Here is a 23,385-nt window from a genome sequence, read left to right as displayed (position 1 = left end):
TCTCTCCAGAATTAAGTGGGTACCAAGGAGACCGTTTCCACTCACACCTGCCTCCCGTCCCAACCTCACTGTAAGCGTCCAGGAAAAGAGAGAAGAGCACTGGAAATTTGTCCCTCAAAGGTTGGTAAGGAGGAGCCCCGCCAAATGCAAACAGGCCACTGGGGACGCCATAGACTCAGCTAACCCCATTCGGGTCACTGAAGGCCAGGAAAAGAGTCTCCTCCGTCACAGAGAAACACACGAAAAAGAAATACTCCTTTAATCCTTCAAAAGGGAGGGCCCTTTCATTTAAGAGAAACCAGTCACCCTCAAATCCCTTAGCCGAAGTGAGGTATCTGTTCTGGCAGCTCCCTAAACTGTTGCCCCCCCCCCCAACATCCTGAATTTATGGCTGAGGGTAATGTGTCAATTGATGTTCTGATGTGGTTGAGAATCAACTCTTTATCCCTTTTTTATCTGATAGTGAGGCTATCGGCTTGGCTGAGGGGGAGGGATGATGTGAAACAACTTCTTGTGGCCTGTGTGTACAAGCCTGTTGCAAGTAACTTCTAACAGTCAAACTCTGAATTTTACATTCATCAGAAAATTGACAAAATTATCCTACCCCACCTGATTTTTACTGTAATATTTGGGGAAGAAATATAAATGTCAGCCCCTTAAAAAAAAACAAAAACAAAAACAAATGCCCCAAATTAAATGTATCATTGGTCCTATCTACTCTTGGAAGTGCTTCAAATGCTAAGACAATGTTATAGTTTCTTCATAATTCTAGCTTACAAATGAAGTATATTTAAGATGCCAGCAAATACATTATATATAAGCATTAAAAAAAAGTCAATCTACCTCATTCTTTTTTTAAATTCCTAATCTACTTCATTCTTGACTGCGAGAAGACAAGCAATTAAGAGATTAACTATTTTAGAAATTATAAATTTCACCTAGGTTTATGTGGGTTTTCTTAACTGCTTTGAAATAGATGCTTAAACAGAAGAGGTACCCAACGCAAATTCACTAGTAATTTCCAACATTTCATTTCTCTTCCCCTTACGTCTGGTCTACGCAATTCTACAGTGCTTTGCCAAGGAGTGTTACAGGTGTTCCAGGACACAGATTCCTTATGACCTCAGGTGGCCAGGTGAGCCTGGAGTAGCAGGAGCAGTCCCAAGCACCCTCCTCCCTCATATCTCAGGAAAGAATTTTCTAAGTGTGTAATGACACAAACGAGGTTAGGAAATCCTGCATAAGGGATAATGTACACTTACAGGAGGAAATTACTACCATTTAAACTGGTGAGTGAAAGTAACTACATTCTGGAAAAGACATGGCTTCCTACTAATCCTGTACAGACACGATGCAGTGTCAGGCTTCAGCTGCAAGCTGAGCTCATGTTCTCGACAATTCTAACTTCAGGATCCAAACTCTGCAACAGCTGACAATAAATTCCAAGATAATGACAGTAACGATACCAATAAATTTAATTAATTTTTTTAAATGTTTATTTATTTTTGACAGAGAGAGAGAGACAGAGCATGAACAGGGGAGGAGCAGAGAGAGAGAGGGAGACTCAGAATCCGAAGCAGGTTCCAGGCTCTGAGCTATCAGCACAGAGCCCAACACAGGGCTCAAACTCCCAGACTGCGAGATCATGACCTAAGCTGAAGTCAGACGCTCAACCGACTGAGCCACCCAGGCGTCCCACGATACCAATAAATTTAATACTTATTATATACCACTGAGCCTAAAGACTTACATAATTATTTCATATAACTCCCTAAAGCAAATACATTACCATGTCTGAATATTCACAATAAATGGGATAAACAAAGGCTATAAATAGCTTCTCATCCACTGACGTCTCATTTTGCCACCAAGTAAGTTATAAAAAGATTAACAATTTCCAAAGCTTTTAGGGCTTCAGAATTAGGGGATGTATATCTGTGATTTGCTCAAGGTCACACAGGGAGGTGGTATTGATACTATATTTAATATGGGTTTTGGTGTTTTACCCAACTGAGTTTAAATCCCAGCTTCACTACTTACTATGCTGACAAGCTGGCATTTCTGTAAGAACTGACTCCAAGGGCTGTTCTGCTGATTAAAAGAGGTAAGGAATATCCATGCACTTAGAGCACCTGGCTCAGAGTAAACACTAAATAAATGCTTGCTACTAATAACACAGAAGAAGAGTGGGATTCAAACCTTATTAGACTACCTGCAAAATATGTTTCTATGTCAACAGCATCACTATTCCTATCAAACAGTAAATTGAAACTTTCAAGGTAAATATAAACACAGATGCAATTGTCCAAATGTTCTGCAGTTATTCCCACTAACAAAATCATTGATTTTTATGACATTTAGATAAAACAGTTAAACAAGAGGTCTTTACTCCTTATCTCTGATATAAAGGTAATGTTCTTCCTGATGCTTGTTACTGTCTTTCTGACAAACATATCACTGATGAGATTTAAATTTCTCAGTTCACTGCCTGTTCTTAAAAATAACTGAGTTATCTCCGATTTTCCTGCAGTCTCCTTTGGGTATAGGCTTTTTATGTCTAACCAGATGTAGATTAGAAAATATACATGCACACATGCACAAAATAGCGTTTGTGTCAAGAAAAAGACACCTAGTTCTTTGAAGTCCTACATTAAATGTAAGAAAAGATCTTTACATCTTTAGAATGTCTGTTTTTCAAGCAGGAAAAATAAAAGCTAATCATTATCAATATATTTACCTTATGAGGGAAGAAATCTTTTCTAGTCATTAATACAGAAGTTTTCACAGATGAGTGTCAACCAAATGGAGCTTGTCGGTGAAGAGAACAGAACTAACTGGAAGAGATGGTGGTCTATAAATTATATATTAAGAAGCTATTCCAGGGGCGCCTGGGTGGCTCAGCCGGTTAAGCAACTGACTTCGGCTCAGGTCATGATCTCACAGTCTGTGAGTTCGAACCCCGCGTTGGGATCTGTGCTGACAGCTCAGAGCCTGGAGCCTGCTTCAGATTCTGTGTCTCCCTCTCTCTCTGTTCCTCCCCTGCTCATTCCCTGTCTCTCTGTCTGTCAAAAATAAATAAACGTTAAAAAAAAAAAAGAACCTATTCCAATCTTCTTTTCTAATCTTTGTCAATGACATAAAAATAATAATGCTGTCCATAATGCTTATCACTTTAGAATATTTTTCATTTCTAAGAGGCATAAACATAAAATCCTTGGGGGACAACCCTTAAAATTATCTTTTAATCTTACATTATGATTTCCACTTTCAAACAGGATGTAAGAGATCACATAATGCTTCCAGTCTAGCTATAACTAGCTATAACTGTACTTGCCTTGAACAACATGGGTTTCAAATGCATGGGTCCACAGATTTTTTTTTTTTTTGATACAGCACAGGACTATAAATATATTTTCTTTTCCTGACAATTTTCTTAACATTTTCTTTTCTCCAGCTTACTTGATTATAAAAATACAGTATATAATACATATAACATACAAAATATGTGTTAATCAACTTTGTTATCAGTCAGGCTTCTGACAGTAGGCTATTAGTAGTTAAGTTTTTGGTGGGTCAAACGTTACACACCTAGATTTTTAACAAATGGGGGGTTGGCATCTCTAACCCCTGCATTATTCAAGGGTCAACTGTAACTGACCACCCACCCTCCAAAATCTTAAAGATATCAGAGAGTTACAGAATCAGTAATGACTAGATGAATGTGAATTCCAGGCTGCAAAGGTATGAGAAGGATCCTTCTGAAAACCCCCATTTTCTTTCCTGAAGGCATTCTCCAATGCTGTACAAGACTGGCACTTGGCTCATACAGAAATATGTTAGTCGGGAAGTGAAACAAGTGAGGTTTGACCTGTTATCCAGGGCTCTTATAACAGACCAGAAACGAAGAGCCCTAAACATGACTGGTTTTAGTTCTGGGGCTACTTATGGGTGGGGAGTCAGAATCAGGCTTCTAAAAAGCAGTGTGAAATCCACCATTAATTTCCTAGTGTTTAAGACACAAAGTCCCACTAGAAGGAGGAAGTCCTGTTGTAAACACACAACCAATCTCCCTTTCAAAACATCTGCTAGATTTTGCTGCAAGATAAGCGGCTACCAAGCTAAGCTCCAAATTTCTGTACAGCACAAAGGACTCTTCAATAGATTTTCAGAGATGTGGAAGCTGACTCACCAAGTTCCTAATCAAAGCCTTGAAGGTTATGCCTAAGGAAAAGGAACAAATCAGAGCTGCACTAAATCTTACAAAACTGAAGCCCAGCCGTGGTCTACCTGAATCATGACTGGATTAAAATGATAAACCCCTGACCCTCTCTGCCTAAGAGAAAAAGGAGGGGGGAGCCTGGGTGGCTCAGTTGGTTAAGCATTCGACCTCGGCTCAGGTCATGATCTCACTGTTGGTGGGTTTGAGCCACATTGGGCTCTGTGCTGAAAGCTCAGAGCCTGGAGCCTGCTTCAGAATCTGTGTCACCCTCTGTCTCTCTGCCCCTCCCCCGCTCATGAGCACTCACTCTCTCTTTCAAAAATAAATTTAAAAAAAAGGAAGAAATTCTGATGGTTGACAGCAATTGGGAGCTTTTATGAGTCTTTCACACACAACATCTAGCATACAAGAAAGTTACTAGACGTTTGAAACATCTGAAGAAAAAAGTAATTAATAACCAAGGGAAAACAAACAATAGCAGAAGAACTCCAGATGATCAAGATAATGAAATTAGCAGACAGGAACTTTACAATAACTAAGAATTAATGTGTTAAAGAAAAAAAAGGAAAAGATAACCAACATGAATTAAATAATGAAGAATTTCAGCATAGAATTGGTATCCATAAAAGATGCACAATTAAATGAACATTTAGAATTGAAAAACACAGTATCTAAAATTAATAAATCACTGGATGGAGTTAAAAGGAGTCTAAGATACAGCAGAAGTCAGAATTAGTGAATGCAGAAACAGAACAAAAGAAAACTATATTGTTATATATACTATGGAATTGTAACTATGAGATTCTGAAATCTTTTTTGTATTTTACTAATCAACTCCCTCTAAGATTCCCAGTGATTCTACTTAACAAGTTCCAACAAATCTAAATCTGGGAGGACAACTCATATATTTTTTTTTTTATAGACTTAATGCTTGTATTCCCCCCCCCCCGCCCCCGGCCCCAAATTCTTGTTGAAATAGTACTCCCAAAGTCCTGGTATTGGAGGTAGGGTCTTTGAGAGTTATTTAGGTCTTGAGGGTGGAGCCCTTATAAACGGGGTTTAATGTCCAGAGAAAGCCCTGCCCCTTCTGCCACAAGAGAACATAGCAAGAAAGTCGTTTAAGCCTTCACTATACACCAAATCTGCCAATGCCTTGATCTTGGGCATCTCAGCCTTCAGAACTGCAGAAAACACATTTCTGCTGTTTATAAGACTAGTCTGTGGTATTGTTACAGGAGCCCAAATGGACTAAGACAATGTCTTATATGAATAAAATTTAAAACTTCTTTAAGTTTGCAGTAACAGACCTTGGAAATTTAGTCTGGATCAGTGATTCTGAAATAACTTATTTATTTAAAAACCTATAGTTTTCACTATCAAAAACTTATAATTTTTCTATAACTTTTAACTTAAAAAAGCTACAGTGCTAAATTCAAAAAAAGAGAGACAATCAGATAACCATGCATTTCCTGGTGGAAGAACACAATCCTAATTATACAGTAGTAAAAAAAAAAAATCAAAATAGAATTTGGTTAAGCCTCTAGATGCAACTATAAACTTAAAAAATTACACTATGGTGATACAATCAGCAGAATTCAAATGATGGAAAAGGCTACAGAAAAAAAACCACAAGAAACAAACAAACACCACCCCCCCCCCCCCCCAAGACTTCTTCACCAAATAAACTGCAAGAAAAAAGCTCAACAGACAAAGCTCCCTTTTGGGTTGTGACTGCTTCTGGGCACTCTTTCAAAAAACATTTCCTGAGAACCTACTATGTGCTAGACAGTACTAGGCAGAGCTGGATGTCTCCAGGCATCCTAGCTAAAAACTAATGTTTTCATATCCAAATATTTTAGAAAAGGGGTACATATGCTTGTACCTAATAGGCATCTACTGAAACACCCCTTCTGGTGAAATAAAAATAGGGCTGGCAAAGCCAAAAAATACCTCATTATTCAAATGCAATACCACTGACACTGCAACAAAATTCAACCTATAATCATTTTCTATGAGGCTAAATACACTTTGTTTTTTGTGATTTAAAGGAGTCCATTACAGAAAATTTCTAATGCATATAAAAGTAGAGAGGACAGCACTATAAACTCTCATGTACCCATCACCCAGTTTCAACAATCAATGCATAGCAGTCCAGTTTCATATAAGTCTCTATCCACTGCCCCCTTACCACGCCCTCACTGAATTATTATGGAGGTCATTCCAGACTTTATATCATTTCATCCATAATATATTGGTATTGTTCTTTTTTTTTTTTTTTAAGGGGTCATTTAAAAAATCATAACCACAATAACATTATTGTGGTGTTTCAATTCATGAGCACCTAATCTAGGTCAGTTCATTCATTCAGTAAATTCATTCACTCTACCAAGGGGCAATTCCTTCTGTACAAATTACTGGCCCCAGACAGGTACGTTTCCCTGGTATCATCCTGCCTATCTGGCCAGTTACCGAATAATACCTGACTGAAGCAGAGTCCCTTCTCTGCAGTATGAGTCCAAAGGCATAATTCTAATTTTAAGTTTAGTTGTATTAGTTTTGCTCGCTCTTCCCTTGTCTCCCCCTCTCCCCTGGGGGTGACTAGTCCTATAAATCCTGAAATAGTCAAGGTCATGTTTTCTGACATACAGACTGGAGGAGAAGAAATCAGTCTCGGGAGAGAAAAGAGTAAAGCAGTTGCCTATAAAGTAACAGAGTCCAAAGAATAAAAGCTCTCACACTCCTAGTTTCTGTTCTTGCCCATTCCTGAGATCTTGTAGCATCCTTGCCCTTCTATCTTCTGCTTAGGCTGGCCTGAGGGGGTTTCTATGACTTACAACAAGGAGGTGTCAAATAACACAGGGTGCTCAGGAGAGAGGCTTGAGGATAAAGAGTTCAGAGTTGTCAGCATATACAAGATACTTTATAGCACCTGGAAGAATGTACAGAATGAGGTAAAAGGGAGTAAGGACAAAACTTAGGAAACAAATTTAATTGATTTGGACTGAAATATAAAGTAGACATTTCTAGAAACATGGCACATCACAGTCAGAAACTTTATACTTAAAGAGGCTCGGTATTCTTTGTAAATAAGCAGTATCTTTCCAAGATGTTATATCTAAAAATGGCAGTTGTGAAATAAGGCTTTTACATTAATGTGACTTCAAATGGCCTTTTGGGAATAGTTTCCTTTAAAAAAAAAAACACAAAACCATAAAAACAAAAGATTTTTTAACTTCACTGTCTTTATGCAAAAAGTCCAATGCTACATTAAGGTCCTCTAAAAATACAGGGTTAATCCTAGAGGGATAGTAACCAAGAAGTGAATTCTGGTGTAGTATTAAAAGGAAAAAAATCAGGGTGCCTGCATGGCTCAGTCAGTTGAGCATCTGATTCTTGATTTAGGCTCAGGTCATAGGTCTTAATGGGCCTTGCATCAAGCTCTCCATCTACAGTGTGGACCCTGCATAGGATACTCTCTCCCCCTCTCTCTCCCTGCACCCCTGCCTCTCAAAATAAATAAATATTTAAAAAAATAAATAAAAGGGAAAAAATCATTCATAATTCTACCACCTAAAGAAACTAATCAATACTGGTGACACTCAGTGCTTGTCCTATATCCATTTTTAAAAACACTGCTATGGTTCAATTTTATTTACAATTTTGTACCTTTGCTTATAATTCGCTGCCCAAGTTTTAGCTTCTAAAATCATACCCAAAATTGAAGTAGGCGGTTGTTTAAGAGGTTTTTTTTTGAGAGTTTCTTTTTTTTGAAGTGTAGTTGAAATGCATTAATTTTAAAGTAGAAATAACAGCATATTCAAGGGGCGCCTGGGTGGCTGAGTCGGTTAAGCGTTTGACTTCAGCTCACGTCACGATCTCAAGGATCGTGAGTTCAAGCCCCACATCGGTCTCTGTGCTGACAGCTCGGAGCCTGGAGTCTGCTTCAGAGTCTGTGTCTCCCTCTCTCTCTGTGCCTCCCCCGCTCACACTCTGTCTCTAAAATAAATAAACATTAAAAAAGAAAAGAAAAGAAAAGAAAAGAAAAGAAAAGAAAAGAAAAGAAAAGAAAAGAAAAGAAAAGAAAAGAAAGAAAGAAAGAAAGAAAGAAAGAAAGAAAGAATAGCATATTCAAATTACTGGGCAGCAATGAAAAACACCACTAAGCTTGAACTGATCACCATTTAGGCAAAGAGTGTGATTAACCTGTAGACTCCTATTTTAATTTTTCAGCCATTAAACAGTTATAATTTTAGCAACTAATTTATAAGTGTGCATATAATACATTTACATATATGTGGGCTCTCTCTTCTTCCCTTCCTACAGTGAGAGAACCTTTTCAGACTATCATCCTAGAGGAAGCAACCTTCCATTCCACACGATCTGTTCTCTTTTCCACAAGTGACCCAATTATTCACTCACTCAATAAATATTTACTGCACAACTACTGTGCCAGGCACACACCGTGCTGTACTGGAACTGCCAGGGTAGCCGGAAGCCTGGAGTTGAGTAGGAGCCAGTCAGATAAAGACTGTCATCCCAGCAGAGAAAACAATCTCCACAGAGGCCTGGAGATACGAAAGAGCTCAGTACATTCAGGGAACTGAATGAAGGCCAAGGTGAGGAAAGTAGCATGGGACGAGTCTGAATAGAACACTCAGTTTAGAATACTTACTATGTATGTCAGCACCTTCCATAGATTAATTCACTTAACTTCTACCACGACTCTTTGTGAGGCAGTACTATTACTATCTATTTTACAGACCAAAAACTGAAGTTCAGAGCAATTAAATAATTTGCCCAAATCTTGTTACTGGTAGAACAACATGTTCCAAGGAACAGAGAGACACGGCAAAAAAGAATATAAAGACTAAAAGAATAATTTAATGGAACCTGTTACGTTTTCTCCCCCTTGTAAGCATAAATTCAATACAAAGAAAAACACTGCATTCATGCAATGGTCAGTATATTCTGAGGTAATAGAAGGCAAAGAAATATCTGTTCCACTAAATACACAAATTTGTCACCTTCTACCATCTTATTTACAACTCCCTTTGCCTAGGACATGAATCATAGTAATATTCCACTTCTCATGATTACAAGTAAGGCATTGTGCAATATGAGGGAAAACAGTTTAACCAATAAAAAAAATCCAAGTTATTTGAAAATCATAAAAAATAAGAAGAGGCAAAATATCCATAATGGATAAAAAAAAAATACTGCCAATTCTTTCAGTTACCACAGCTAAATGTTTAAGTGATGAATACGTCAAGGAATTCAATTCAATTCAGATTGGTTTTTTAAAACTTTAACAAATGCTGTTTTGCCAGACATTGTACTAGGGGTTGGGAATATGAAGATGGATGAAATGTATAGTCCTTGCCCTCAGTGATCTCACAGTCTAACGGGGTCAGCCAGACATGGATACAGACAATTACTGTAAAAGTAGTAAGAGTAATGCTAATGGGAGGAGGGAAAAAGGATGCACAGACAACTTCTAAGACAGGTTACATCTGAAGTGTATTAAAAGATTCATATGAATTTGCAAGGTTGATCAATTTGAAAAAGGGATCATAAGCAGAGAGAACAGCATGTGCAAAGTTATAAAAGAACACATTATGTTCATTATGGCTGAGATATAGAATACATAACCTACATTTCCTGAGTAACTAGTAATGAGGTGGCCAACTGCTATGGACAGACAGCCTAAGTAGTTTAGATTTTATCCTGGGTAATAGGGAACCACTGAAGGATTTTATTAAGGAATATGACACAACAGACTTGCTTTTTAGAGCAATTACTTGAACAGCAACCCGGAAGATGGATGAGATGGGAAAATCAATAAGGCTATTATTAGAGTGAAAGACCTATATAGGGTGGAAGCAGCAGGGATCAAGAGGAGAAAATAATTTTAATGGATATAATAAGAAGTCTTACCTGAAGGCAAAGAGATCTGAGAAGTGTCCCCTTGATTGTATCATCATCCCACCCAAGAATCCAGAACAGCGGCCTACTGCCTACCACGTCAAGTGAAAAAAAAGGTCTGCGTTTATATCACAGACAAATCCCTCCATTTTCTTGCCCTTCTCATTCTAATTCTGACCCCCACCCTCAGCTCTGATACTTGATACATGTACAAAAGTTGTCTTTAAAGAGATATGCCAGCCCTCCAATTAGTTTCTTTATTAAAAAGACTCAAAGATTGGGGAAATTATTCACAATCAGAACTTACATCAGAATCACATGTGGAGTCTTTAAAATGGAAGAAACCCTCCTGAGTCTCTGCACTAGAGATTTTAATTCCGTAGAGTTCATACATCTCTAGTTTAAAAAAGCTTTGCAGGGGAATCTCATACAACCCCCAGCTGAAAACAGGTTATGGAGATAAATTTTCAATGGTCAACTGTTCAGTTTGAGAAGACAGTAAACAAGCAGCTAAAGTTCAGGTTTGATTTCATCTCTTATTTCACAGTATTTTTAATGGAAGTCAAAGATGAACTACACTAAATAATATACCATGGGAAGAATATGAAACTTCGAAACTGCAGTTCAAATCTGAGTCCTTCAGCTAATAAACTCTGTAACCTTGAGCAAAGTACATAGCTCTCCTCTAAATCTTAATTTCTCAATTGATATAATGAAGAGGTTGTAATAGATAAATCTGGTTCCTGATCTTCAAAGTTAGTACTAATTTAAACTGGGTGGACACAGTAAACACTTTTGTGTTAAGAAAAATGACAGTATTTTAAAGCACTTTTTAAAAATGGAGCTCCTCTCCCACCATTCACCCTCTTTTTGGTTTTATTTTCATCCAAGGTGATCATGTGGAACAGCTTGGAGGTAAAAAAGAAAGTCAGAGACAGAGACACAGATGACTCTCAGAGCAACACTAAAAATTTCTTTTAAAACAAAGGCCAGGGGGCACCTGGGTGGCTCAGTTGGTTAAGCGTCCAACTTCAGGTCAGGTCATGATCTTGTGGTTCATGAGTTTGAGTCCCACATCAGGCTCTGTGCTGACAGCTTGGAGCCTGGAGCCTGCTTCAGATTCTGTGCCTCCCTCTCTCTCTGCCCCTATCCCGCTCACATTTTGTCTCTCTCTCTCTCTCTCTCAAAAATAAACATTAAAAAAATAAAACAAATAAAACAAAAGCCAGATGTGCTATTTGTCTGGAATCAAGGAACAGGTAGCAAGTAAGTACTATTTACCGTTACTGGTCTACGACAAGTGCTCAGACTGATCATGGGAATTCCATTAATGTGTTTATTTTTTCTTTAATAAACACTGTATTATTAGTTTATTCATAATTAGATTACATAGAAGCTTATGCATAAATACATTTCACACTAAAGAGATGCACCTTGTTAGGAGTTACCAATATTCTTCTAGAAAATGAATTATATTAACATTGTCAAATATAAATTAGCATCAGAAAATAAACTTCTGTAGAGAACAAAATTTGTAGAGAACTTCCAAAAACAGTGAAAAATAAAAACAAAATGTTTATTCATTTGAGAGAGAGATAGTGAGAGAGGGAGGGACAGAGAGGGACAGAGACAATCCCAAGCAGGCTCTGCACAGTCAGCCCAGAGTCCAACTTGGGGCTCGATCTCTTGGAGTGTGCAATCATAATCCAAGTCAAAATCAAGAGTTGGAGGCTTAACTGACTGAGCCACCCAGGCGCACCAAGAATACTTTTTAAATATCTGAATAAACATGATCAAATGAAAAACAAATTTGATCTACACATAACACAAATCATATGACATCAAACTGTTGCAAAGATATTTCTTACAAACTGGGCACAATTATGATTGTTGATTATTAATAATTTTATTAATAGGTAATTATTAAGCTATTCCGGTAAGCTAATGATTCCTAATATCTACCAAGTATGCTACATTTTATATTACTAAAAAGGGAGTTTGCTACTTTGTCATCTCACTTTTTTTTTTTTTTTCAACGTTTATTTATTTTTGGGACAGAGAGAGACAGAGCATGAACAGGGGAGGGGCAGAGAGAGAGGGAGACACAGAATCGGAACCAGGCTCCAGGCTCTGAGCCATCAGCCCAGAGCCTGACGCGGGGCTCGAACTCACGGACCGCGAGATCGTGACCTGGCTGAAGTCAGAGGCTTAACCGACTGCGCCACCCAGGCGCCCCCCACTTTTCAAGTTGAAAACCTTCTACTTCAAAAATCTATAGAAATCCCAAATGGACAGCTGTTATTAAACATTTAGTGTTTTTATCTAGCACTGACCTAGATACTCTCAAAAACAAAATACAGTAAGATTATACATGCTAATGGGGACCTTATGATTAGTTAGAAAAACAAAACATACATGGAACAAAAACATACATGGAAAACTGTCCATGGAATACGGACTAAGACATTGTCTATAGTTAAGGGCCTAGTAACCAATATAGAAAATAAGACAGTATAACATGCTATTTATGCAAAATAGGAGTTATACAAAGAGGCTCAAATATACCTGATGAGTTAATATCCAAAGTATATAAGGAACTCATAACTCACACAAACAAAAAAAAAACCCAAACAATACAATTTAAAAATGAGAAGATCTGAATAGCCATTTTTCCAAAGACATACAGATGGCCAACATACCCATGAAAAGACACTCCATATCAGTCATCATCAGGGAAATGGCAAATCAAAACCACAAGATATCACTTCACACCTGTTAAAATGGCTATTATCAAGAAGATAAGAAATAACATGTATTGGCAAGGATGTGGAGAAAAGGGAACCCTGGAGCACTGTTGGGAATGTAAAATGATACAGCCACTGTGGAAAACAGTATGGAGGTTCCTCAAGAAATTAAAAACAGAAACACCATAAGACGCAGGAATTCCACTTCTGGGTATTTATCCAAAGAAAATGAGACATTAACCTGAAAAGATATCTGCACCCTCATGTTCACTGCAACATTACTTACAATAGCCGAGACATGGAAATAACCTAAGTGTTCACTGATGGTTAAATGGATAAAGAGGTGAGCGTGTGTGTGTGTGTGTGTGTGTGTGTGTGTGTGCGCGTGTGAATATACATACACACACATTATGGAATATTATTCAATGATAAAAAAAAAGAAGGAAATCTTGGTATTTGTGACAACATGAATGGACCTTGAAGGCATTATGCTAAGTGAAGTAAGTTAGAGAAAGATAAATGCCATATGATCTCACTTATATGTGGACTCTAAAACACCCGAACTCATAGAAACAGAACAAATTGGTGGTTGCCAGAGGTTGGGGTGGGCAAAATGAGTGAAGATGGTCAAAAGGTACAAACTTCCATTTATAAAGTAAATCATGGGGATGTTAATATACATCATGGTGACTATAGTCAATAATACTGTACTATTGCTAAGACAGTAAATTTCAAAAGTTCTCATCAGAAGAAAAAAATGTGTAACTATTGTGTGTAGTGATGAATGTTAACTAGACATATTGTGGTGATTGTTTCTCTCTCTCTTTCTATATATATATATATGTGTGTGTGTGTGTGTGTGTGTATATATGTATATGGCGTATATGTGTGTGCGTGTATATACAGTATATGTATATATATACAGCATATATGTATATAGTATATAGATGTACATACATATACATATACACGTATTGAAGCATTGTTATATACCTATTATATAACATTTTATGTCAATAATATCTTAATTAAAAAAAAAAAACAGGCTCAAAGCACGTATCAATTAAAGCCTTGAAGGATATATAAGAAATAGAGAGAAACATTAATAATTAAATTGTAAACTACCCAACACTTTTGTAATATTTATTACTAAACCAACTTGTTTCTACTAATGTTCCTCAGTGGAAAAGACAGTTTCCCCCTTATATATTAACCTCCATATCCAAAAACACCAAGCAATAACAGGCAACCAGTAAACATTTGCCCATCAATCAATAACCAGTTCATTTTAATTAAAGCACACTTAACATTTGCTACATGGATGGTTTACTATTTCAAAAACAGTAAAAAAGTGAAACAGGTACCTTTTCAAACAACTAGTAAAATGCTCCATTTTGCCCTCTGGATACAAATCTACACTCTGTAAATAGACTATACAACCAGTCCACAATCTGGCTCTGACTTGGTTTTTTTCGCTCATCCCCTACCTCTGCACTGTCAGTCTTACAACCTGGCCACACCAAACTTCTGCCTGCTCTCTACATCCACAAGGCAGCGTCCTTTGCCCACTTCTCTGCTGCACACTCCTACTCTTCTTCCAAAACCAGTCACGACTTCTTGGAAGGCTTCCAGGGAGAATTAATCCTTGTCAGTGCCTCTCACAGCACTGTGTTCCTACTTCCATTATCCAGTGAAACAGGTGACATTTCAGGCACTGGTTCTCTCCAGAAATAAAGGTACCTAGATTAGACAGAGGCTCTTTCATTTTCATAGTCCTACCAATACCTGTCACTGTATCTTGTACACAAGAACAAGATCTTTGTTGAATGCAAGAAAGAGTAAACAACATAATAAACATTCAAGCATTCTCTAATATAACCTGGAAATGTATATGTATGTGGGCACATGCAATCACAGTGAACTCATAAACCAAACAGACTGAATGGAGAGTATGGAGTTACAAAAAGACTCTTCATTTTATCAGAAATATTTGCAGTAAGGTCCCCTTTAAAAATGAACTCCTGAGGTGCCTGGGTGGCTCAGTTGCTTAAGCGACCGACTTTGGCTCAGGTCATGATCTAACGCTTCATGGGTTCAAGCCCCATGTTGGGCTCTGTGCTGACAGCTCAGAACCTGGAGCCTGCTTCAGATTCTGTGTCTCCCTCTCTCTCTGACCCCCCCCCTCCACTTGTGCTCTTTCTCTCTCTGTTTCAGATTCTGTGTCTCCCTCTCTCTCTGACCCTCCCCTGCTTGTGCTCTCTCTCTCTCACTCTGAAAAATAAATAAACATTAAAAAATAATAAATACATAAAAATGAACTCTTATTGGGGCACCTGGGTGGCTCAGTCAGTTGAGTGTCTGACTTTATAACTCAGGTCATGATCTTGGCATCAGAGAGTTCAAGACCCGTGTTGGGCTCTGTGCTGACAGCTCAGAGCCTGAAGCCTGCTTTGGATTCTGTCTCCCTCTCTCTCTGCTCCTCCCCCACTCATGCTCTGTTCTCTGTTTCTTAAAAATGAATAAACATTTAAAAAAATTTTTTTAAATGAACTCTTATTGAGTGTAAAATTATCTGACTTGGAAGTTTTTGTTACACGACTTCAGAATCAATTTATTACAAACCTAGATGTATTTTTGACTGGCAATAAGACTACCATGAAATCCAAGTAAGTCAAAAACTCAAAAAAAAAAAAAAAAACCCTCTAATTTAAAAAAAGAACTATTAGTAATTAAATATCCAAACATTTAAAAACTCTTGGAATTTGATTTTAGATCTCTACATTTTCTAAAAGAAGTGCTTTTTTCTTCCCCCAGTGTCTTGGTCTATCTTTTCTGCAAATCATTTTGCAAAATACTTTCTTCAAGCACTTCCTAATCAAAATACTTGTGGAAGGTTTAAAGAATATCATGCAACAAAGTTAAAATTTAGGAAGTTTTGTCATTATCAGCTACTATCAGAATGCTGAGTAGGGCACTTGTTCAAAACATTCAAATACAACATGACACAGATCTGATTACCTATATGAAGTCTCTGTTAAGTTAAAGGTAAGCTATGTACAAAAACTGGGAATCAAATGAATTCAAAATCCTAAGATAAGTATTTCTTCATTTTCGTATTAATATTAATAGCCACAGAGCAGGTCTGCACAGTTCCAAAGGATAAAACTTAATTCACTCCTATGCCAACAATGTGTCACATGGAATTACTGAAACCAGTTTCTACAACTCTCTTTGCTTCTCTGAACTGCAGAAGGACAGTCTCTTTTCACCTCCCAGCAATGCAATAACCATCCTTTAACTCATTGCTAAGCCTCCATGCTTGAAGTCTATGGCATGGGAAGTCTACGTTTTTTGAAGTCTACTTTGATACTTCCATAGTTAAACTACTTTGAATAGCACACAACAGTAACCTCCTTATCCTGAAGTCTAGATGAACACCTTTTCAGAGAAGTTTCTGAATTGTGTGCGACATAAAACTACCAACCACTTTCCTCTCAACTCTTAGAGGTAACCTCCACACAAAAATTAAAAAGCCAGAAAGTTAAGAGAAGCTTACCTTTTTTAGGTATTAAATGCTCTGAAACTAGTTAAAAAAACAAAGAAATGGATTAAAAGGGGGCTCTCTAAAGTATTTGATTAAACACCAGGTGGTAACATCAATTTCAAGTCTGAATTCCATGCTGGTGAAGGAAAGAAGAATTTCAATTCAGTAAAGATTCTGTTCCACCAGCTTTGCAAAATTTCACGGCTCATCTGCATTCTCTTAAAGCTTCTTCACTGATGGCACTTGTTTAGAAAGGACCAAGAGCCACGTTTAATATAGAAATTCTTTAATTCTGTCTGTTTAGGATAGATGTATGTGGCTACTTATTCTGGCATCAAAGTAATTAGCGTTAAAGATCAAAGGCTACTTGCATGAATCCAGAATACAAACTTGTTTGGATTCTATGTCATGGAACCACAGAAAGAATCCAGTAAGTCAACTTTCACTGAATTTATTTATGCCTGTCATTTCCTTTAGGGCAAATTCATTTTACAGGCTGCTGGCAAAATAAGAGATTCAAAATTGGGTGGTTTTTATTGATTAACTCTTGAAGGAGCAGCCATCGAGCTGCAGCTAATCCAACCCTGTTGCCAGTTCAAAAAAGAACTTAATTAGTTCAAGCCAAAGGCATTTATAAAATCAACTGGCAGGAAAGAGAGATTAACTGCTATTATGATGTTGTTCCTGAAGCCAGGAACTAGAAAATTCGGATGAATTATGATAATTAGAATACCTCAAAAGAAGACAAAAGCTACCAGCTTTTTGTTCTTTACTAACCTTGCAACAAAGTTTTATATTTTTTTAAATTTTCCACGTATCCTCTTGGGCTACAACTGTTTTATTGTTAATACGAAGGAAATGCTGTGGGTTTAGAGAATGGCTGCATGTGTTCACAGAATTACAGTATCTCAAGGATGGCAGGAGATTCCAAAGGCCATCTAATGCAACTACCTATCTAAGGAAAGTGATCCTTTTACCACCATATCCCTGCTAAGTACCCAAAAGATGGAATATTTTCTACCTATTAAAGTAGCCCACTCCATCTTTCCATGACTCTCTTAGAAAGTTTGTACTCCGTGAACTAAAGTCTGTTTCACTACTACTTCTACCTTGTTGTATCCCTAAAAGTCATGAAAAACAAATCCAACTCTTCTTTCATAAGAAATCCTTTAAGTATCTAAAGAGAGTGATTCTTTCTCCAGCTATCTCCATTACTTCAAATGTTCCTAATAGAAAATGCTATTGATGGAAAAAAAAAAAAAGAAAGAAAATGCTATTGAGACCTATGTCTATGCTAGGCAAGCAAAAAAAAAAAAAAAAAAAAAAAAAAAAAATTTATATGCATACTTAAAATTACTTTAATTTTAAAAAAATAGCATTTAAAACTTAGAGTTATCTAAACGTACTATATACCAACTTAAAATTAGTAAGTTGATGCTCTAGCAGAGCAAAACCTTCCTTACAAATATGTGTGTATGCTTACATTACAACTCAATAAATCCAGTCAGACACAAGACTGTTTTTACTACTATTTAAATAATTAATTGCCTCTAATTGCCCCTAATGTATGACAGTGAAATGCTCATATGAAAGGCTATGTGGTAACTAAAATTTGAAATAAATATTTAAAATACCTTTCTACAAAGTTTGGGGCTTTGTTTTGCAGTTTATGTGAAGAGCAGGATGCATTATCAATTCTTACATTATATAGATGATTACATTCCGTAACTTTGATAACTTTCAGCCAAAGTCAAACAAAAGAAAAAAAGTAAAACATTTTGAATCTTCCAACCAAAGTCCACAACTGAATTTTAAAGGTGTTTAGTCATCTGATTTCTGTAAGGTCCTGAGATGGACTGCATAATCTGCTTCAAGGTCTTCCCTGTCAATGTCAGAAGTTATTTATAACATTTCATACCTCCTTAGTTTATCTAGTAGTTCATTAAACCTTCAATTGAGTACTTGCCACAGACTGTTTTGAAAGGTTAACACCATCTAAATTATAAAATAAATCACGCTGACAAAATTATTAAACATTCACACACAATCACTTACCCAAGACTCATGGTATAAAACTGTTAGCAGATATATTGCATAATCGTAATTCTGTCTCTTCAAAGGGCACCTTTAAGAGAAAGAGAGGGAGGAAGCAAAAGTGTTGAAAACTCAGTACATACAATACTTTGCAAAATATACAAATACTAAACACAAAGGATAACTTATATGCAGGTATTCCCTATCTTTAGGGAATATCCTACCTTTAGGAAAATTCTGTTCTTAGAACAAAAATAGTCCGTGTTGGTGGTTACCTAAGGTTATTGAAATCTAGTGTTATTTTGATTTATTTTGTATGTATTTATTTTTATTTCTCTTTGCTTTCATCATTAATGGAGTTATTTGTATCTGGTAATAGTTTTACACTATTTTTACTATGACTGCGTCCAATCCAAGTGCCCTTCCTAACATCAGGGCTGAGTCTGCAGGACAGCGTGAGCACATCTACAGAGTTCATTTTAAAAACAGAGATAGACTGATGACAGATGCTAATCTAAATGTTCATCTCAATTTCTCCAGAGCCAACTTTTAAAAAAATGACCTACACTAACCGATGTTGTATTGCTGATGTTATTATTTAAATTGGAATTAATAACCTAATATTAGGTAAATCTTCTATGTAAGTGTGAGAGGGCAAGTTTAGCTCTTCGATTGATAAAATAATATAGAACGGAAAACCATTACTTCTAATTTTTTTTAAATATAAAACAAAACCATCCTATGACAAGTGACTTTAATGGTATTCTCTTATTGTATACTTAAGTTTAATAATCCTCTAAACAGTCGTTACCATAAAACATATAGACACACTGACACACTTGTTAACTTAGGGGAAAAAAATTACCAGGTACTTATGGAATTTCAAAGAGAACATTTTAAAGGTATTTTCAAGTTGCATAACCCCAAAACTCAACGTTATTTTACGTTTTCCAAAGATAGTAAAAAAAGAGTATCACTGACATTGAAATCTATGCTTCTCCCATACAGTAACAATGTGGAACCAGGGCTCCCAAGGTCTGGCCAGCCCACACTGCTACCGTCACTTGTGCATGTCATGCTACTTCTTCCCACCACGAAGAAGCAGGATATAAAGCCTAACTGATATCGACACCTCAAAATGCTTTGAAACTGGAACAGGAAGTGAGAGAAGATATCTTTCCACTTGTTTTTCTCTAAAGGCAGGTCTTTAGATTTGGGCATACTGTAGAAACAGCCAAATATAAGACAGAAATTAAACAACCCTTTTGTGAAAACATACCAACAATCCTTCACCTCAGATGACCCTATGACCTAATTTATAAATTCATATGAGGTAAACTTAATACTGCCTTTATGAAAGGAATTCACTGAAATTCTGCTTATGTACAAGACTGCCTAGGCAAATTAAATTTCCATATTTAATAACTTAAATTTCGAACTGTAAGATCTGTGGCTTTGTAAAAACCCGTTTAAGCCTAAATTAGCAAATCATACTTTTGTTTTCTTCTAACATCTCCACTGAGTCTTATACACATGGCTATATTAAAATCAAGATTGAAAAATAACAACGATAATTCAACAAGGCAGTTAGGCAAGCCGCTCCATGTACCGAAAGAGAATGGCAGGAGCAGGCTAGTGAAGACATTACACACATGAATTAGACAACTTCTCTGACCTAATACATTAATGCAAGTTGACATAAAAGGCTACCTTGATTTGCAGCGTCATTTCTTAAGAAAAGGACTGCTGGGGAACTGGAAGACAATAAACCCATCTGACCAATGTGCTGAACTCTTCTTTCTGTACCTGTCTGTCCTGATGGTAAGCACATCTGTGGTCTTGCAGTATCGCTCTCCCACAAGTTTAATAAGTTTCTTCTTTGCGTGATCATCTAAATTCAGACTGGAAAGTTTAACCTTAAGAATACAAGAAAAAGTGATTTGAAAAAAGTTGTTTCATATACTTTGTTTAATGGAAAAAAAAAAAAACAGCAGCAAGATTATTTATATTAACATTAAAACAACCAAAAAGAAACATTCTCAACCCTGCACTCTTGTCTATACAGGTTAACAACTGCAGTATGAAGCATTATGCATTAAGAAGCCCGATCTTACTCATGGAAAAAAAAGAGAGGGGGAGTAAGCTGGAGTTCTTTGAAAGTTCTGGGCATTAGCACCTTTCCTGAAAGAACCCAATAACAAGACTCTTAAATAAATGAAATTACAGTTTATTATAGTTTATGATTAGCACTAACGGTATTAAACTCCATTAGTGTTAGTTAAGCTGGAATATAGGAATAAAGGGATAAAACAAAAGGGCTTTAAGATATTTCTACCATGTAATTATGAGACCTGTATCACTGCAACTAGTTTAGGGTCATCTATCTTAAAAAGTACAGACACCTCATGAAGGCTGGAATACAGCATTCAAGAGGATCAAGACATTTGAAATAATCCAGCTCAACATTTCTCAAAATGTTAATACTAGTCCCAGAAGCTGCTAAGAATTATTTCTTTAAAAAGGCTATTTCTGTTTAATACATTTGGGAAATGCTGAGTTAAACTGGGTTCTTTATAGAAGGATTTCTTAGAGGAGGTAACACACTAATGAGCATTTTGAAATTTCAAGATGAAAATTTCTCATGTAATGATTCCCAAATTTATTTGACCTCTTATCTCATATCTCATATTCTGGTTTTCTTTTCTTTTCTTTTTTCCTTCATATTCTACTTTTCAAGGGAGGACAGTTCATGGAATCAGTCTTCCTCAAAACACCTTTTGGGGAATGCTGGACTAAATGAACACACTTTTTAATTTGCAGAGAATTATGATATGGGCTGAAGATATCTAAGATATGAATAGTCTTGACACAGGAAAATAGGTTAGACACTAGAATACCGTTAAATGAGGTAAAACAGACCGTTTTTCCATGGAGAGCATTAAGACTAAGAAAGAGCCATACTGTATGAAGAAGAAAAAAGCTAAATAAGATTTTAAAATCACACCCACTTCTCTCTGGCTTCAATAACCCTGCACTTCCCTCAAGGCATCATAGCATAAGAGCTTATTTATTTTTCCATTTTTCCCACTAGGCGACAGCCTGGCCCTTAAAAAGCATATAACGTGTATTTGCTGAAACAACACATAAATGAAAAAAAGAACACTTCGGATTTTTATTTGAACTACAGAAAATATAGAAAATAAATTTAAAAAACACACTTTTAAGGAACATATGCAGGAAAAACACTGACTATTAAGTATCAACCCAAGAGAATGGTTCTCTGGGCCTAGGCTGCTCAAATTACCACAGTTCCTGGGAAACAACATGTATCAACAACCAAGTTATCAGCTTGATGGATAAAATAAGAAATTTTATGATAATCCTGAATGTTAACAATAAGACTTACTTATAAGAAAATCATAAAATGAATCTACATTATAATTGTGAAAATATTTGTACATACACATGCATACAGATACAGTACAAGAAATGAATTGTCTTTGCATTAGGATAGTGAGAATGGAATCATTTTTTCCTTTTAAAAATCCCTTCAATGTTATCATGTTTACTAATAAATTTTAAAATTTACCATTTAAAACATTTAAGTGTTCTAGCTTTTTACGTAAGAAGTAGTCAAAAACATGGCAACGCTGATTATTATAACTGCTTTAAAACGTATGTTCACATTAACATTTTAATGTTCAAAAATTATTTTAGAGTTTATGCCAGAAACTCATCAGGATTTCAGAAAGCTCTGTGGTACACTCGCGCCACCTGCTAGCACTTAAAGGGATTGCAAAACTGCAGTCTTTAACCTGGACTAATATTGTCCGACACTGCAGCTGAGTGGCACTGCCATTCTTTTCCAAAATTCAAAAGAATCCCTGGACTTTTCTTTTTCAAGTTACTACATTTTAAACAATCAATACTGTACTATTAACATTATCCAAAAGCCATGCTGACATTTCAAATCATAGGAGATGATGGTTATATGTATTTTCAAATGCCCATATTTAAGAGCTACATAAATTGAGAAATATCTAATTGTGTAAAATACCTTCTCTATTTACATATTTACAAATATAGTGCAGTTAAAGAACTCTGGTAATACACAGAGGACAAGAATTGGGTTTGATTTCTAGATTTGCTACTTACTTGCTAAGTGAACTTAAATCATTTGTTCTTACTATTTCTTCATTTACAAAATAGAAAGGACTCAGAAGAATTTTGCCAGGAAATAAATGAGAATAAATAGAAAAAAAAGCACTTTTAAAGTCAAGTCCTACACAAATATTAAGTTTTTTTAAAATTCTGAACTATTTTTATGACTATCAAGAAAAATGATACCATCTTTCTCTGAATTTAAAAATGTATCTCTCTCTATATAACACTTTGTAATATTTGATTACCTTCACAATATTGCTTTACATCATGCTGGAATGCACATGCTTTAGTCCCACTGTTTGACCTACTTTCACCCTAGACTACATGACACCATTCAGGACATCACCACTGAGTTTCAACAGTCAGTGGGTAGGCAGAAAAGAGTTCACAAGGGCAAACATTGAGTCAGGGGAAAGGAATACAAGGAAGTGACAAAGGTATCACATGGCAGCATAAGGGCAAAAAGGAGACAAGAGGATGGTACCTGATATCATAAGTGGTATCCTGTGTATACTTCAAATAAAGCGATGAGATTATTTTTATGTAAAATATATTATGCAAACTTAGAACCAGTAGGGAAGTGGATGTTTATTCTGGTACTGAAGACTAAGGCCCACAAAAGGTAAAGCAAAATGTAGGTTTCCTGACAGAGTTCAACAACAGTTGGCTGTTACTGTTATCATTATTAATAAAAAGAGGCAACATTTACTAAGTTATTAAAAATGTATCAGATATTATTACTCCCTAGGTACTTTTTT

At 36.3% G+C, this 23,385-nt stretch overlaps 1 protein-coding gene across 5 annotated transcripts in view; it reads right to left on the bottom strand.

The window, feature by feature from the left end:
• The window catches only part of MRPS35 (mitochondrial ribosomal protein S35), a 46,966-nt gene that overhangs the window by 1,439 nt on the left and 22,142 nt on the right, over nt 1-23,385 (bottom strand). For 4 of the 5 annotated variants that reach the window (XM_015065230.3, XM_015065231.3, XM_053226080.1 and 1 more), the window contains 2 exons: nt 20,270-20,379; nt 18,485-18,554 (listed from right to left, as the gene is read on the bottom strand). In XM_015065230.3, the coding sequence (XP_014920716.3) occupies nt 18,485-18,554; nt 20,270-20,379 (180 nt within the window). Of the gene's footprint in view, nt 1-10,153; nt 10,234-18,484; nt 18,555-20,269; nt 20,380-23,385 lie in introns of all 5 variants that reach the window. The other variant, XM_027035811.2, reaches the window with a different exon arrangement.

The sequence above is a fragment of the Acinonyx jubatus genome, chromosome B4, assembly GCF_027475565.1.
Source record: "Acinonyx jubatus isolate Ajub_Pintada_27869175 chromosome B4, VMU_Ajub_asm_v1.0, whole genome shotgun sequence".
Classification (NCBI taxonomy): Eukaryota; Metazoa; Chordata; class Mammalia; order Carnivora; family Felidae; genus Acinonyx; species Acinonyx jubatus.
This window is presented reverse-complemented; position numbering and strand designations above follow the sequence as displayed.